General features: G+C 39.1%; 1 protein-coding gene across 8 annotated transcripts in view; it reads left to right on the forward strand.

The window, feature by feature from the left end:
• Positions 1-10,508: 10,508 nt before the first annotated feature.
• Positions 10,509-18,836, forward strand: part of LOC123030900 (histone-lysine N-methyltransferase SETDB2-like) — a 45,647-nt gene continuing 37,319 nt past the window's right edge. For 5 of the 8 annotated variants that reach the window (XM_044445221.1, XM_044445219.1, XM_044445220.1 and 2 more), the window contains exons 1-3: positions 10,509-10,631; positions 11,730-11,852; positions 13,237-13,302. In XM_044445221.1, the coding sequence (XP_044301156.1) occupies positions 10,610-10,631; positions 11,730-11,852; positions 13,237-13,302 (211 nt within the window). In that variant the 5' untranslated portion in view covers positions 10,509-10,609. Of the gene's footprint in view, positions 10,632-11,729; positions 11,853-13,236; positions 13,303-18,836 lie in introns of those variants that run through there. The other 3 variants (XM_044445223.1, XM_044445225.1, XM_044445224.1) reach the window with 2 other exon arrangements.

Genomic DNA, 18,836 nt, shown 5'->3' on the forward strand with positions numbered 1-18,836 from the left:
AATTTCTAATCGGTTTAGAACATTATGTCATGCCTAAAGACATCAAGATGCTATTGTACCAACATTATCTGGAAACTTTGCATTGCTGTACATTACTAGCAGGTTATAAAAGTGTCTGTACATGGGCTGTGATTTTGTATATGCGGTGAAAACCACTACCTGGTAGCATGCTGTCATAAGTAACTTCAGGGGTCCTGGGTGATCTTTCAATAAAACTGCTGAGGTTCAAGGAGAAAGGGAGAACCTGGTTTTCTTTGTTGCAGCTGCCATTGAGGCTTTCCCGACAGTCCCAACAATTCCTGGTTTGTTTCTTATGTTTTATCTCCCACTTATGGCAACCATATGAATGAATTCCTTCCAGATTGTCCTGTCCTTGAAAGCCCTGCTCAGCTCTTGTAAAATCAAGGCTGTGGCTTCCTTTATGGAATTGATCCATCTCATATTTGGTCTTCCTCTGTTTCTTCTTCTGCCTTCAACTTGTCCTTGAATGATTATCTTCTCCAGTGACTCTTGTCTTCTCACAATAGGTTCAAGGTATGACAACTTCAGTTTTGTTATTTTTGCTTCCAGAGAAAAGTTGATTTGATCTAGGATCCACTTGTTTGTCTTTCTGTTGGTCCAGAATATTTACAAACCTCTCCAGCAGCACCATATTTGAAGGCAGATGAAAATAATCATAATAATACTACTTTCCTGCTGCAATCTGCCTTTGAATTGATGACTCAGCCAAGGTATGCAACAATTTTAATTTCATCATTCTTGACGTTAAAATTGTGTAATTTTTCTATAGTCATACTTTTTGTTTTCTTAATACTTAGTGTAGTTCTGCTTTTATACTTTCCTCTTTTCATTAGGAGTGGCTTCAATTCTTTGCTACTTTTCTGTCAGTAATATGGTAACATATGCATATCTTTAAGTATTAATGTATCTTCTGCCAATTTTCACTCCTTCTTCCACTGATCCTAATCCAGATTTCCTTATGATATGTCCCACATGTAGATTGAATGGATAAGAAGGTAAAATAAACTCTTGTCCAATGCTTTTGCCTATAGGAAATCTTTTGGTTCTCCATATTCTGCCCCAACAGTAACTTCTTGTCCATGATACGGATTACACATCAGGACAATCAAGTGCTGAGTCATGCACTTTCAGAACTAGCTGCAGCTACTTATGATTCACACAGATAAAGACTTTGCTGTAGTCCATCAAGTGTACATAGACTCATCTTCTGAAATTCTTTGCTGTGCTTCTGCAGCCAACCTATAGTTGCAAAAGGATCTCTAGTGCCTCTTTTTTTTAGAATTCAGCTTGAATAACAGGCATCTCTCTGGCCATATAGGGTAAAATTATTTGTTGCAAAACCTTGAGCATCACTTTGCTTACATGGAAAATTAGTACAGTAATCCTATAGCTACTGCATTATTTTGCATCTCCTTTCTAAGGGGAATACCACACACACACACACACACACACAGAGAGAGAGAGAGAGAGAGAGAGAGAGAGAGAGAGAGAGACTATTTCTAGTTTGTTGGCCCTTGTTTTGTTTTCCATACTTCTTCTATATTCTTGCTAGGACTTGGAATGATTCATACTCTGCCCCTTTAAATACATAGTTCCACTGGGATTCTGTCTACTCCAGGTGCTTTATTCCTTCCAAATGCTTTCAGAGCAGCTCTTACTTCATTTCTATTATTTCAGGCTCTTCTTTCTAGGGTTCCTCTCCGAAGGAATCTATCATTGTTTTATCTCTTCTGGACACTGTTGTTGTTGTTACATACAGGCATGCATAGTTCTTCCATATATTCTTTTGACCTTCTCTTTATTTTATCCTGGTCAGACAGTATGTTCCCCTGTTGGCCTTCCAGCATCCCTGATTCAAATACCTAAGAACTTGAAATTCCCTTTGGTTTCTTGGATCTTCTGGAAGAGGTTTCTTGTGTTTTGTTTTGTTCTTCTGTATTTCTTTGTGCTGGCCATTGTAATACTTCTTTTTGTCTTTATGTGATAGTTGCTGAAAAGTTGCCTCAATGAAGGCAATCTAGAGCAGTAAAAAGGACAAACTGGGTGGTCCTTGTCCCCTTAACTATTTGCGTTTGCAATTGAACCTGTAACTAACATGCTTAGTCTATCCACAGATATTTCAACTATCATGGGGCAGCAGGGACAATCTGCATATGCCTGAAGAATTCTGGAAAGTAAGAGGAAATCACCAGCAGCAGCAGAAAAGTCAGGCTTCAGTTAACTAGCTCAAGATAGCAGTCTGTGCACCTAGCAACACATAAAAATCAACAAACTACATTTTCTTCCTCCTCATTGTATAGCAGATAATAGATGAAAAGAATTCTCCACTTGTAGTGACTTGCAAAATGTGTGCAATGTTTGTTTTCCCCCGAGACTAACATGGTACATACCTGCAATAAATGTAAGTTGGTTGAACAATAAGAAGAAAGTTAAGAGTACTTGACTGGCATGTATCCATCCTCAAGGAATAAGAGAAAGTGAAGAGTTCATAAGCAGAATGATGGAACTGCAAGAACAAGAACCACCAGAGATGGAATAGCAATGGCAGCTTGAAGCAGAGATGGAGAATGCTGAGTTGAGGAAAACCAATGAAGAGAATCAGAAGACACTAGAGCGAAGTAACTACTTTCAGCTACGGGAATATGTGACCAGTAGTCAACCTGCAGAGGAAGAATTACAAGGGAGCACAACAGGGAGCACAATACAAAAAGGCAGTTGATCAAAACAAAAAGAAGAGTCCTTGCTGCATGGGATTGCAACCCAAGCATGTTGTAATGACTGATGACCAGGTATGCTGTTTCCCTGGATATCAGATGTGACTAAAAGATGGACAGAGCTTAAAAGGCTCAAAGACACCTATCTCCTTCTTCTTATCCATGTGAAAACAAATGATATTGAAAACAAGCTACAAAGAAATCGCACCAGATTTTGAAGCTCTGGGAAGGAAACTCAAGAGCTTTGAGGCCCAGAAAGTATTCTCATCCATCCTCCCAGTTCTTGGAAGAGGAACTGAAAGGGAAAGAAAAATGCTCCACGTGAACAACTGTCTATGAAAGTGGTACTGACGTAAGATATTTGGATTCTGGGACCACAGACTATGTTATTTGGGTAATGGACTGCTGGCAATGCACCTCACCAGAGCTGTGTTTGCCCACACCATGAAGAATTTCATCAGAAGGACTGTAAACAAGGTCTTACTGGGAGGGGAAGATGTGGATTTGGAAGCAGCTCTGGATGAAGGAATATGCGGCATAATGCAGAGAAGAACTTTACCTGCATCCCAAAATAGCAATTGAAGAATTTACCTTGTTCAAAAAGAGCAGAAGAAATAGGAAAGGAGGTAGAGTTGCGTTATATGTTAAAATATTTATCCTTGCACAGAAATACAGGAAGATGAGCTTGATAGTCCCATTGAGAGCATCTGGCCAAAATAAATGTGTGAAGGAATAAAAGGAATGTGATAGTCAAAGTCTACTGCTGACCAACCAATCAAGAAGATGAAACTTTCGTTAAGCAAATTGCTAGCATTTCAAGGTGGTGCGATGTGGTAATAATGAGTGACTTCAATTACTGGGATATCTGTTGGGAAACAAACAATGGGGAGGTGGAGGGGCAGAATCCACTGTTAGCTACAGAATCAGATTCAGAGGGGGGATGGGCCACTCAATGAAAAGAAAGCTCCTAATGCCCCATTAAGAATAACAAGAAAAATCCGGAGATAGTTGTGGATGCAATTTGAAGGAGAAGGAGACTACTGCAGGAGAAGAATTTAATAAGGAGGTACTGTTTTATAAATTCAATTTTTCAACTCCCATCAAAAAAGCCTCAGCGGGGAGAGTGATTGTGACTGTGTTGGCCTAAGATGAAGATTGTCCTGAAAAATAGTTGAGAAAAAGAACTTAAAGCTAATTAAAGAGGCTTTGACTTACAGACTGTAAAAATATCAGCAGTTAAACTTAATTAGATTCAGCACAGCTCCAGTGTAAGACAATATGGTAAACAATGCTAACAGGACTGGCTTGTGATTTGTGGAAGCAAGTTAAAGCTTCATTTTCAATTGTTTAAAGTGTTCAGTGAAATTGAATCTTAAAACAAGGAAAATATAAAGACTTATATGGATTTGTATGGATATTTAAAAAGCTATAAACAATGGAGATCGTGATAAGCTACATTCCTGATTTCCTTTAAACACAACAATTATCAGGTATCTGGTAAAGAAAATAATAACAAAGGAGACATTGAGAGCTTCCTCTGCCGCAGGAATGATATATAATCATTTTAACTTCATGAAATAAAACTCAGTATCTTGACATGGATATAGAGCTCTATCTGCTGGATGAATGTTGAAAGGGTTTTTTTAATTTGGTGGAATAAAGCTTAAAGAATAAGTGATTTAATTTAGATTCGAATATTGATTTGTGGGTCTTATATTGTTGATACCATGAAGACAATCACAATGAAAAATTCACTCTGTCTGGACACATGAAATAAAAAGACCAGCAGATCTGGTCCATTAACCAGAGCTACTAGATTAACATGTACAGAGAGTGAAGCAAAATGGGAGGTAACCTCAGGAGCTATGGCTGAAGCAAGTCCTTGAAAGGAGTTAAGAAGATACTGACTCTGATATGAGAGTGTCAGTGTCTGGGGTGTGAGCATCACGACCCAGGCAACTGGGATGGGGCACAAGCGTCAGTCCAGAAGTATAATCAAACAATCCAAAGGTCAGGACCAAGAGTTGAAGTGCAAGGCTGTGTGTTCAAGAGGCAAATGTGGTCAGACAAACTGGGAGTCAGGAAACCAAGAAGACAAGCTGAGGGAAACAGGGACCTTGAGGGCAGGGGCAGGGCTGGATCATGGGCACAGGAGCAAAGTCCAAGAGTTCACAAACCAGGAGCACTTCAGAAAACCTTTGTTGCCAAGGGAGCTTCTGAGGGGAAGAGCCAGTTCATATATAGCTCTTCCCCCAGGACTCCCAGGTGGGATTCATGAGAGCCGGGTCAGCTGCAGTAGGGTGGAGTAGTGAACCTACAACTACCAGGGCTGCTGTGCTGGACCTTGACCAGCAGAGGGAGCCTTGAAGCTGCCTCAGGTCTTGACAGAGAGAATGGAAAGCTCAGGAACTGACACAGATGAGAGAGCAGTTGAAAGAGAATATTAATGAACAAACAAAGGCCATTAATTAGATAAAAATTGAAAATAAGAATGCTTTTAGAAAACTGATGAATCAAATGAAGATGTTGAAGAAGAAATGTGAAGAAACAGAGGTGTTGGCTAAAGTTAATGTATTGGATATAATACTGGAGAAAAAAGTGATTGATTTGGAGGACAGAGATTGTAGAAGGAACATATGACTGATAAATATACTGGAACAATTGTCAGTGGAAGAAAAGCAACTCAGGAGTATTGTATTTGCATGGTTTAAAGAATTGACACCAGATGAAAAATGGGAAGAAAATGATAGAATACATTGTATTGGCCTCCAACACCAGGCTAGACTAACTCCAAGAGATGTATTGATAAGATTTTCTAACTTTTATAAGAAAGATGGGCTGATGAGAAAGTTGAGAGAAAATGTGGGTCACTAAATTTTAAGGAGACACCCATTCAAGGTTTACTATATAAGATTTATAGTAAGGCTTACTATATAAGATTAAAAGCTAAGTATTAGTCTATAAGAAGAAGAATTTATAAATAGGGTAGAGTACTAATTTTGAATAAGCTAAATGTGATATTAGATTAATTTTCAATATGCAAAGTATAAATGGAAAAGACAGTATTGAGAATTCAGAGAGTTAAATAATTGAAAATATTTAAAATCATGCGTTAAGATAATAGGGGTATAGAGGTAATGGGAAGTAGATATTCGGAGTTGGGAAACCTGTGATTTCTCCCTGCCACCCTTATCTGCAAAGGTGGAGATACTGCCCAGAATGATGGTATTCTGGGGGGGAAGGGAGGGAGGTAGTTTTTTCTGTAAGGGTGGGTTTCTGGGTGTGGGGTTAAGGTAGATCTCTCTCTCTCTCTCTCTCTCTCTCTCTCTCTAGTTTTTTGTTTAAGTATATTTGTGGGTGTGCACAAAGGATCAACAAGGATATGTGGTTTAAATTTGAAATGGTTAAAATTGTAAGAGTATCATCTTTGAATGTTAAAGGCATGAGGAATGTAATTAAAAGGAAAAAAAGAAGCTATAATAAATAAAGCAGATATTGTATTTTTGCAAGAGAAACATCAAAGAAAAGAGGGGATTAATGAGTTAAAGGTATCATGGTCGAATATTTATGAGAAAGTATATGGGAGTTCTAAGTCAAGGCTATTGTTTTATCTAAAAAAACAATTTTCAATCAAATTAAAAAGATGAAAAAGGTAGATTTTTTTTTAATACAGGGAGAGTTGTGAGGAGAGAACTATAAATAATGTTTATTCATTAAATGAAAATGAGATGGCTTTCCTCAAAAAGTGTTTAAAGAGTTAAATTTAATTAGATGAATAATGAATACATTTGTTGGAATGCAACTGAGAAGTGGGTACATATTTCCATATGTGGTGGAAGTGTAATTATATTTAAGAGTTTTGGGAAATGGTTTTCAAAAAACTTAGTAAAATATTGAATTTAAACATTGAAGCTGACCCTGGACTAGCATTACTGTGATTATTTAGAGAACAGATGGGACAAAATACTAAAATAATTTATGATAAATTTATTAACAGTATTAAGATTAATAATAGCAAATAATTGGAAAATAAAGGTTGAATATCAAATAGTTGACTGGTATGAAAAAGTCTGGAATATAGCTATTAATGATGAGTTAACTTGTGATAGAAAATTGAAAAAAGGTTTGAGAAGTAAAAATAATTTTGAAATTATTTGGCTACTGTTTATTGAATATGTTTTAATAAAAGGAAATTAGTGGGAACCACCACAAGCATCAATGCAGTCCTGAAAGGAAAGTGGGACAACCTGAATGAATAAATGATCTTACATTAAGCAATTTGATTTGTTGGTCCTGGTGGAGGTAGCACTGGTATTGTTGTATTGTTTAATTATGTTTATTAGTAATGTTTAATCATGTTTATTGTTATATTGCTTTTGTTAGTTTAATAAAAATATATTGTTTTAAAAGAATCAGTGAGTGCTTCACAATGGCACCTTCTCAGACTGGAGAGAGGTAATGAGTGGGGTACCTCAGGGCTCAGTCCTGCACCCAGTACTCTTCAACATTAATGACTTGCATGAAGAAGTGCACAGAATGCCGATTACATTTGTAGATGATAGAAAAGTGGGTGGATTAGCTAATACCCTGGAAGATAGCAACAAAATTCAAAGTAATCTTGATAGTCTGAAAGCAACGGAATGAAATACAATTGGGACAAATGTCAAGTTCTACACCTAGGAAATATAGAAGTCACACTGTTGCAAGATGGGAGATATTTGGCTCAACAATACAATAAGTGAGAAATAACTTGGAATTGTCATAGATCGCAGGTTGAATGTGCATCAACAATGTGATGTAGCTGCAAAAAAAGAAAAAAAGCTAATGTGATATTGAGCTGCATTAACAGAAATATAGTTTCCAAATCACATGAGGTACTGGTTCCCCCTTATTCAGCACTGGTTATGTCCCATCTTGAGTAGTGTGTCATGTTCTGGGCACCATACTTCAAGAAAGATGCATACAAACTGGAAATATTTCAGAGGTGGGCACCAAAGATGATCAGGGGACTGGAAACAAAGCCTTGTGAGGAGAGATGGAAAGATGACTGCAGGGAGATATGATAATACTTTTCAAAATTTGAAAGGTTGCCGTGCTGAGGAAGGCCAGAATCCCCTCGCAGGCATCCCAGGGTGCAGGAATAATGGGGTTAAATTACAGGAAGTCACTTTGTTGAAACAAAACAAAAGCTAACAATAGCATTGAAATTAGATCAACTACATTCTCCAGCCACACTTAACTGGCTTTGGCACACTTTAAAGGCAATAGTCCTTATTCCAGAAGAAGGTCTTGAACAACAACTTCCAAGAGAGCCAAATCAGTCACTGAATTCCAGAGAAACCATGTTCTGGTACCTGTTCCAGGGATTCTGGAAAATGGCTCTAAATGCCATCTTCCAAGTGAGCCAAGTTACTAGACATGAATAAGTGGATGGGAGTGATGCAATAGGCCATATAAAAACTAGCACTCATTATTAAAATTAGAAAGGCACCTTTAATGGCTATTGTAATAATATAATAGAGTCAAATCAGTCTCAAGATTACCAAAGTATGCCTCCAAGTAACATTGGATATCATCAAATTAATTCATTCACTGTTACACCAGCCTGTTAAAGCCAATGATAAAAAAATGCCAGTTTAAGACTCTCTCACATTGGCTCCATTTCCATAAAGCTAGGAAACTGGAAGCTTACATAATCAGCAATGACGTTGTACAATGTCCCAATTTGTGCTTGCATACAACTTACCATCCATTCACTCACACTTTCTGGGGAGTCTTTCAGGTCCAAATCCAGGTGGGAGGGTGGTGTATCAGGGGTCAGCAAAGATGCCCCATGTTTTCCTGGTCCTCTATTGTCTCAGGAAGCATTACTGTAGGGCTGACATAGTGCTCTTGTGACTCCAATGTGTTGCTTGTATCAGGAGTTGGCTTAAAAAGTGAGAGCCTAGATGTTTCATAAGGCAGAATAGGACCAGGACAATATGGGGCTTCCTTGTTCATCAAAGTATGTGACCAAGGAAATGACAGGGAATGAAATGAATCTACATAAAACATGAATGTACCTTTTAAGTATAATATGAGGCTATAGAGTGATCTTCGCTAGTCCAGAAGGCAAGAGCATGGTTCTGGGACTTAGTATGGCACCTTTTAGAAAGGTGGTGCAAGGCCCTGATCCTTTCATTCCACGAATCTGTGTAGTTTGTCCTCAACTTTCCCATATAATTCATAGGTCAGACTTCATGTTACTTTAAGACTTAACTACCCACCTCCTTTTTACTCAAAAGTAAGTGCCTGGAAGGTCGTATAGATTAGGAATTGAGGGGTACAAAGCATGCTTTAAGACTTCTCCATAGCCCTGCAATTTACTTTGCCTTTTGGCAATGTAAATTGGAGGCATGGGTAGGTATGCATGCATTTTGTTAATTCTGTTATCTTGGAAATTGTTAGAATACTTTTGTTTCTCTGTGTGTCATTGATGGATTCAGATTTTTGTATGAGAATTTTCACATGATTGCACTTGCACAAGTGTGCTCTTGTGCTAATATATGCCAGCACAAATGTGTACACATCTAATTGGGCATTTATGCAAATTTCCCTACCTAAAGTCTGCAGTCTGATTATTGGAACATTGGTTTAGGGAAGTTTTGGGGCTCATTGCAGCATTCCTGTGCAGCTATAGGTGTCTCATAAATTTAGCTCATTTGGAAGTTGCTGTTCCAGGCTATTTTCCTTCTTCTCCGTATCAGTTTTCAGCATAATGGTGTTACTACTGAAGGATTTTAGAACAAACAGGCTCTAAAGTGTCCGTACCGCCTGTCATTGTTTTTGGCATGGCCATTTCATCCTGTGGGTTCCATCCCAGCATTTACATTGCCCCCTTAAGAACTGTTCCGTATGCGAACTCTGAAAGGAGAAACAAACACCATGAAACGTTTCTCTTGCATTTTATATCTATGGTTGGGGTCAGACATAGACTTAGAAAAGAAGAATACGTCTTGTGTAGTTCTTATATCGTGTTGCACTTTCTATTTTGGCTGCTGGTACGTCAATTGGCCCGGGAGAGTGTGAGGGCAGACTTTCTCCCGCAACTCAAACGTTTTGAGGGGCTGGGCTGGGCGGGATTTCTGCCTCAAGTATTTTAAAGCACGGTGTGAAACAAAAAGGTTCCTTGAGAGTTGCTCCAACCATTTGGTCACTCTTCCACTCCTCTTGTGGGAAGGCTACTCAGGAAGGACAAACGTAGCTTTGAAAGGGAATAATTGATATGCTTTTTAACCCGGTAATGCAGCCAGCGCGAAGCCACCCACCCTTTCTGCACTCTCTCTTTGAGATACTGGCTGCTTCTGGGCTACCCTGAACGGTTCTCGTACTTTCTTTTTCTCCCACCTCTCATCCAGTAGTATACACTGGATTATTGGGAAGTGTTGTTTTGCCCCATGCACTCAGCCACAGCTTTTCCTCCTTGTCACTTTCCAGTCTGCAACATGGAGACAATACCAATGGATAGTACAAAGTTAAACGCGTAGAATCGTATTTTTCATGTGAAAAAGAGGGATGTCAGAAACTATAAATTACTAGCTTTACTGTTTTTGTAGGGTTGGCTCATACTGTTACATTATAAATCTAGTTTTCTCGAGTGTTTCCTATTGAGTCACTCACTTCCGACGAAGTGGAATTGTGCGAAGGGAAACCAGGAAATGCCGTCCTCCAATGTCGCTCATACTACTGCGAGAAGTATCTCTATGGATCAAGTTACCGCTCGTGACGTCACAGGTGAGTTCTTGTACGCATGTGCAGATGAGAAAAAAAGCGAGTGAGCAGTGAATGGCGGACCGGCAGTGCCTCGGCGGGGGAGCTGGGAAGAGTGGCTGCTCATGGCTTCAGGAGCTTTAGCTGGTTGGTAGTACCAGTTTTGGAGCTCTTGCTCCCATGATTACACTTGTGTCGTTTTTGCCCTTCGGTGGTAAAGTACATGTTCTAAGTCAGTGTGGAAAATGCTGGGCAATCTGTACAATGAAGGCATAACCCCTTAGACAATATGTATTTGTCAGTATATTTGGAATTTGATTCACGACTTTAAACATCAGTGTATCCGTTTATGATAATTCAGCAGAACGATAGTTTGCACGATATGACTGCTTGAGTGTCAATTATTTGAGAAGTAATATTCTCCCCAAAATGGCTAGTCACCACATATAGAAGAAATCTTCCTTGCTTATTCCAGACTTGTAACAGATACTGTTCACATTAGGATGTATTCTTGCTAATTTGTGTTATGTCATATATCAACAGTATTTTTACAGTTACCTTCTTTCATTTTATCAACTGTATGTGCCCTTACTTTTAAAATAAATCAGCACAGCTGCTCAACAGAACATTAACCATAAATCAGCTTAATTGTTTTTGCTTGGCAGGCCCTTTCATTCAGTTGTCTGCATTCAATCTATGTTCCATGTAACCTATGGTATTCTCTAATTTGGGGTGAGGGGTTAGGGATGGGGATAAGGGTAATGGACATTTTTCCCTGAAGAAGCAGCAGGGGCTGAGCTCTTGCTTCCAGCACAAAACTTCCCTGACTTGTGCCTTGACTTTGTGTTTGCATTTACATATATCCCATTCATGGAGGAATGGTGTTTGATAGTACTTTGAGACTTACTGTTTAGAAGTTTTTTATTTTATTTTATTTTTTACAAAATGATAGATGTTTTTGTAGGCAACAGTCTACTTGATCAGATGCTGCATTAGAATATTGACGCATTGTTTGAAAAATAGGGAAAGGGTTATGTAGAGCACTCTGAGAACCACTGGAAATTCACATTACTGCGCTGTAACTTGTATTGTGTATTTTATTTTTCCTCTATTCATAGGTGCCTGTGTAGCCCTGCATAAAGTTAATATAAATACCTACATAAATGAGCTGGACAGGGAGAACCTGTGGCAAATTATTATTTTTTCCTAAGTACAAAGATTGTAAATGATAACTTTTTTTCCCAGTTGATGCAAAAATGTTCTGGACGCAGTTAGAAGGCAGCAAAGTAGACTTAATATTCGAGCAAATACAGAAAGTACTTCTGTCTTTGAAAAAGAAGATCAAGGATGGAACTGCAACAAATGAAGGTTTGGAAAACTTTAAAACCTGAATAAAACTTACTGAGTATAGATCCTAATATATATACAGAAATTGTGAAACAAACCCCTGAAGTCCAACTTTTCATGTAAAATAAATAACGAAAGCTATAATGTATTATGCTAGTGTGTAAAACTTTCAATATTTATTCTGTGTGTTATAATTGGAAAAGAACTGGTTGCAAGTATGTAGAGAATGTGACTGGTAATGCACAATTATTTCTATCAGCTAGCAGAATATATTAGCAGAATGCTTTTTTCCTTTCATGGAAATTTGACTTCCCTCAAATGAAAAAGGAGGGCTTACATAGGTATACACTTTTTTTTCCAACTGAGGGCTGCATTCCCTCTGCGGTAATTTGCATGTTGGCATTGGGTAGAATCGTAGCTAATGGTGGGATGAACAAGTGACCAGGAACACCCCTTCCCAAAATTGTAGGGCACAAGTTGCCCAGTTCTGCTTTATAGGTTAAAGCTAGCACTGTGAATTGAACTTGAAAATGTCTAGAATGCAAGCAAGCAAAGTTGGTGTAATTTGCTAGACTTTTTGGTCCTTATTATTAATCTAGCTGCCATATTTTGCACAAACTGTGGTTTCTAAAAATTAAAAAAAGAACATTATACTCTGGTGAGTTCTTTTAAGAGCGAGAAATCTTAACTAGAGGCAGTGCTTTTTTATGTATAACTTTACACTTTTCTGCCATAAGTGGCCTTTCTGAGTTCTAACCTCCACCACCCATCCCCCACTATTATGAACTCTGGATGCATACCAATATTACAGTTAGACAAATTAAGTACTTTTTAAAGCAATTTAATTGTAAATTAAATTTAATTAAATAAAGAACTACCCTCCCAATTCTGCTTGAGAGGCTAAATGACTGAGCAAGAAAGAAATGGCAATGGAACACATTGCCCACCATTAATGCTTATACTGAAGAGAACCAGTAATCTATTCAGTCATTGGTAGATTGATACTTCCTACCTTGCTTAGTCAAGATATGTCCAGAAAATGAACCCTCTGGTGAAGGAGATTACTGAATTCTAGAACTAGTCCTTTCCTTAAGAAAAGGCTACTTTACACTTGGGAGATGAAATACTGTGTGAACATTAATGGTTTTTTCTTGGCTTTCTGGAAAACATAGAACTGAAAAATTCCTTTAAAAATTCCAATGATCTAAAATGCATACAGCTGCATGTCTAATCATAGATCATATTTCAGTTTTTTACTTGGTAAAAGTTTCAGCTATAGCTCAGAAAAGCTAAGAAATGCCACCATTGTGGGGGGCTAGTGCTCTGTTTATTAATATATTTTAATGTTTAAATACTTCATTTTAAATTCAACTTCTAAGGTTTTTGTTTCTGTCATTTTAAACAGAATACTGCCAAGCTTTGGCACTTGTGGATCAGGTGGATGTGACTGACTTCTTACCTCTGAAAAATGGTATGAAAGAGTTTCTATGCTCCTTATTGTGTGTTAGCTTCTTGCTCACCTAGATAAAAACATGGTATATTTGGTAGTATTACTTTTCTTCACAGATGGGTACTTCCCTGACTTTTCTGAAGGAAGGAGTACTATAGAGTCTGATTAAGACACAGCGTTGTACATTCTGGGAATGCAATTTATAGTCATCCCATCCTTTGGTCTCTGTGTTGAACTTCCCATCTGAAAGCAGGCCTGGTTTATACAGTTGTTACTTTTTATTTTAAAGAACATCAGGCTTGCACATGCTGAGCTCTAAAATCATAATCCCATATTCATAGACTCATATTTGGTAATATATCCACAGAATCGTATAATAATGCCTAAACTTACAGAAGTCAAATGGGTACATGTGTTTCTGATCTAGCATCAACACAGCCTCAGCACAATTATAGCTGTATTTTACTTGTTCTAGAACAGGGTTTGGGAGCTGCTGGCTTGCATATTACATGCACCTTGAGCTGCAGCCCCCAGCATCCAGAGTTGCCTTTGCTGCCAATGGTGGAAGAAGGAACCTGCATGTTCACTTAAAAGAAGGTGTGCTCTATCTGGTTGTCTTGTTTGAAAATAAAAAGAGGCTACTTCCAAATTGCCATGGAATTCAGCAGCAGCAATTTCAGTAGAGGGAGGTGGTCTACTTGTAACTTCTGGTGTGGCAGATTGGCCTCCAGACTCTCTGAGGTTTCCCACCGTGGTCTATAATGTAAGCCTGACATGACAACCATCTGCATTCCTTACCTTCTCACCAGAAAGTGTGGCTCTTTCTAATGAAATAAAATTACTCTTTTTTAAAAAGAAATAAGTTTTTTTATTATTTTCTACAAACTAAAAAAAAAACTAAAAACATCAATCATTAAAAACATCAGACATACTGGGTCAGCCCCCCATTTTTTTTTATAACAAACCATAGCTATATTCAAATCTAGGCATGTTCCCATTTCTCTAGCCAATAGTAAAAAGAGTTCCAAGTTTGATAGAAATATGTATCCTCTTTCTCCTTCAGAGACAAAGTCAGCCTGTCCATTTCAGCGCAATCCAAGATCTTTTTTAAAATCAGTTCATCAGTAGGTGGTTCTTCACTCCTCCAATGTTGGGCAAATACAATCCTTGCCACAGTAATTATGTGTAGAATCAAATACATTGCTTGTTTGTCGACATCATCAGACACAATGCCTAATAAAAAAAACTTCAGGTTTAAATATTAAAGATTTTTGTAACATTTCCTCAAGCCATTTATGTATTTACATTTATGTATTTTAGCTCAGTATTTTTTTGCCTTATCACAAGTCCACCACATATGATAAAAAGTACCAGGTTTATGTTTACATTTCCAACATCCATTTGACATATTTGGAAACATTTTTGCTAATCTATTTGGCGATAAATACCATCCATAAAACATTTTATAAAGATTTTCTTTATATGAGGTTGCTAAGGTTACCTTAATATTTCTTTCCCACAACTTTGCCATTTCTGTAACTCAATATTATAGCCAAAATTTTGTGCCCATGTTATTATAGCTTCCTTAACTTGTTCATCTTCCATTCTCGTATCCAAAAGAAAATTATAGTCTTTTAATCATTTTTTCATCTGATTTTAAAATCATTTGATCAAATGTTGTTAATTCCTTATAAAAACCACACATTTTATAGTCTTTAACATATCTCGATTGTATTTGAACCTTATGCCACCAAGAAATATCAATACCCTGCTCTTGCAATTCTTGATTCGGTTCAATTTTCCATCATTATCCAAAATATCATCATATCTCACAATCATCAAAATTCACCCTATATACACTCATTAAACTAGTTGTTAAAATCTAGCCTTATTCAGTTGTTCTTTTCATGTCACTTCTATTAGCAAGGAGTTGGGAAGGGGAATGAGCTTGCTAGTTCTCCTTACCCACCCATCTCTTGCCACTCTTGTTTGCTATTTGTTTGCCTAGCTTCCTGTGTACATTAAGGCTGCCTCCATGATTTTTAGAATTCGAGACAGTCACTTTCCACATTTCAAGGCTACAAGAACAGGGAGGAATTGGGATGGCAGACCTCACACACACATTCCCAGTCATTCTTAACACGTTTAGTTCTCATATACAGTGGTACCTTGGCTCACAAACGCCTCAGTTCACAACCAAATTGGGTCACAAACAAAAATGTCATAAACATTTTGAATTTGGTTGTGAACTCTACATTGGGTGGCGACCACGATCACAACCATCTCCCCCCCCCCAAGTGGGGAGATGGCTGCGATCGTGCTGGGGGTGGAGGGGGGGAGATGGCTGAGATTGCGCCCGTCTTTCCTGCACGAGCATGCCTGTAATTGCGCCCGTCTTTCCTGCACGAGCGCAACCGCGATCTCGGCCATCTCCCCACCCCCAGCACAATTGCCTGTCTCCCCGCCCCCCCCACCAGCGTGCCAGGATGACGGGCGCATGCAGGGATGACAGGCGCGATCACGGTCATGCTGGGGTTGGGGGAGATGGCTGCACTCATGCTTCGGGGGGGGGGGGGAGATGGCCACGATCTTTGTTGTTCTTTGTCACTTTGCTTCACATTTTTCTGATTAAAAAATAGTCACAGAATGGATTAAGCTTATTTACATTGAACCTTATGGGGAAATTTAATTTGGCTCACAACCAATTTGGGTCATGACCAGAGTCCTGGAACGGATTAAGTTTGTGAGCCTAGGTACCACTGTACACGGAGAACAAATGAGTAAGTCCAAGTTCTCACAGCAGTTTGAATGAGCATGCATAGAATGTGTTCAGAGTATGGTGCTAATATCCCTATTGTGAGTTCCGAAGGCTGCATGTTCTTTATAGGTTCGGGGGCATGCAGAGGATGGCGGCATGTTCAAACACCATAATAGTTTATCTTCAGACTTTTCTTGTCAACCTGGAGAAGTTTGGAATGCAGGGTGCAGAATTCGCATGCATATCCCTTCTTCCCTCTCCAGGCTTAATTTTTTTAAATGCCTGAGAGCTGTTGTTTATGTACATTCATACCCAATTAGCATCCTTCTTAAACCAGGGTACAGGTTATGCATACAACTGAACGTGGGTGGAATGAATGCCCATTTACTTATATGTATTCATCACAAAGAAGGCTTCTGAAGACTATATTAAAAGGTAGCTCTGTTGACTGTGACTTTTAATTCTTCTTTGTGGACTGTGTGCATCTTACATATGGGCTGCAAAGCTTCATTTGGTAAACTTGCATAGCTGAAGAGTTTTGATGGGAACCACCCCTCATGGCACAAGTGCCCATGGCTGTAGGGGTTCCCACCTTTTCATTCACTTCTTTGACCAAATTTATGGCTGCCGTAGAGAAGCTTCAGGTTTTAGTCATCTTTGGTATTTTCTTTTTCTTTTTCCCCTGTTTTGCAATTGCTGACATTGACAACTGCAGGTTTCTGCAAGTTGTATGGTCTTGAAAGTGCCTTTTGCACTTGAATGTTGTGAAAGTAAGTGCCATCCAGCTAATGGCCACTTCCTGTGTAATCTGTCAGGGACCATCTGGTTGGAGGAAGAAACAAAAGAGAAGATACATGTAAGATGTTGAATCTTTCTTCTTTGCAACTGGCTTATAAATCCTCCAGTGTCATGCGTACCTCCCTTTGCCCATTGCCGCACAGAGTTTTGTGGCTCCCATTCAGGAATGTTGAAATTTCTACAGTTGAACATGCTTTTTGCTTTCTGTTTTCATTGTTCAGTAAGGGTTCAAAGTTGTCCTCCCTGCATGTTTACCTGGCTGTTTCATGCTACCATAACTAATAGTTGGTTGTTCAATTTTTGCCTGCCTGCCCTATCAATTGCTCCATGTAGTTAAAAATGTTGCTTCTTCATTACAGAGCTCAATGGAATTTTCTGTCATCCTGCATTCCTTAATAAGATTTTTTTATTATTTATTTATTTATTTATTTATTTATTTTGATGACTGAGCTCCATTTCCTTTCATGAAAGGTGTCCTTCTTGGTAGAAGTTACCTCTGCTTGGAGAGTTAAGTACATTTGTGTACGCTCTGTGTTGACCCACTTTCCGTAATATTCTATTAGGAGAAAGTGTTTTTTCTCCTGATGTGACCTTTCTAAGGTGGTTTCTGATTTCTACTTAAACCTACACATTGCCTCCTTGCTTTTTGTCCTACACCAGCATCAGATATTGAGAGGACTCTCCATACCATAGATGTAAGAGGGATACTAGGTTTCTACCACTCCAGCACTGCATCTATTCATCAATCACCATTACTATTTCTTTATTCTAGCACTTATAAAAAGGGACTCACTCTTTTGCTTCAAAGGCTAGTTTGTTTCATTGAGACAGTTCATCTGACCTATGAATTGACAGCTCTTCCATTTGTAAGCCATTTAAGAGCAAATTCTGCAAGTGGTGTTGCAGCTTTCTTTGCCTTTCATAGAACCATAGAATAGTACAGTTTGAAGGGGTCAGAGGGCCATTGGGTCCAACCCCCTGCTTAGTGCAGGACTCCAGGTTAAAGCAGACGACACTGACGGATGACTCTCCAGCTGCCTTCTCAGTGTGAGAGAATGCACAAGCTCCCTAAGTGATTGGTTCCATTGCTGTACTGTTGCAACAGGCAGGATTTTTTTCTTGATGTTCAGCTGGAACCTGGCTTTCTGTAACTTGAGCCTGTTATTCCATGTCCTGCATTCTGGCTTGATTGGGAAGAGATATTGGCCTTGCTCTTTAGGACAGCCTTTCAAGTACTTGTAGAGTGCTATCATATCTCCCCTCAGTCTTGTCTTCTTCAAGCAAATATGCCCGGTTCTTCCAATCTCTCATAAGCATGGGTCCTCAAACTAAGGCCTGCGGGCTGGATCTGGCCCGCCATGCCCATTTAACCAGCCCATCCCACAGGTTTTGCACTTGCCAGGCATGCGCATGCAGCTTGCTCACGAGGAGGTCGTTTTGGACTAGCTCAAAGAAAACGATCTCCTTGCGAGCAAGCTGGTGCCTCGCCCTGTGCACTCCCCCATCCCCGCCTCACATGTGCACGCACCCCGCCTCCTCACTGGTCCACGCACCCTGCTGGCACCTGTCAACTGGTCCATTTTAGAAAAAGTTTGAGGACCCCTGCTCATAGGGCTTTTTTCCAAACCCTCCATCATCCTTGTTGAACCCCCTCCAGCTTGTCTGCATCTATCTTGAAGCACAATACCCAGAACTGAATTCAGTACTCAAGATGGGGCCTAGCTAGAGCCAAATAGAGGGGAATTAGTACTTCCCATCCCTCAAAAGGGTGCTCCAGTAGAAGCTTGTCATGCCATAACTTTCTCCAAATCATCAACCTTCCTTTAGCACTACCAGCTGGATGTATAAACAAGGGCAGATTATCCATTTGGACAATTATATGATCAGTTCTAATGAGATGAAACCATGTTCTGGCAAATGAACCAGTGTCCTGTTTATCCATATATGTGATGCACAGAGACCATGAAGAAGGATAGATTGCTTACATGTAATTGTGGTT

This window comes from Varanus komodoensis, unplaced genomic scaffold, assembly GCF_004798865.1.
Source record: "Varanus komodoensis strain SLA01 unplaced genomic scaffold, ASM479886v1 scaffold47, whole genome shotgun sequence".
Taxonomy (NCBI): Eukaryota; Metazoa; Chordata; class Lepidosauria; order Squamata; family Varanidae; genus Varanus; species Varanus komodoensis.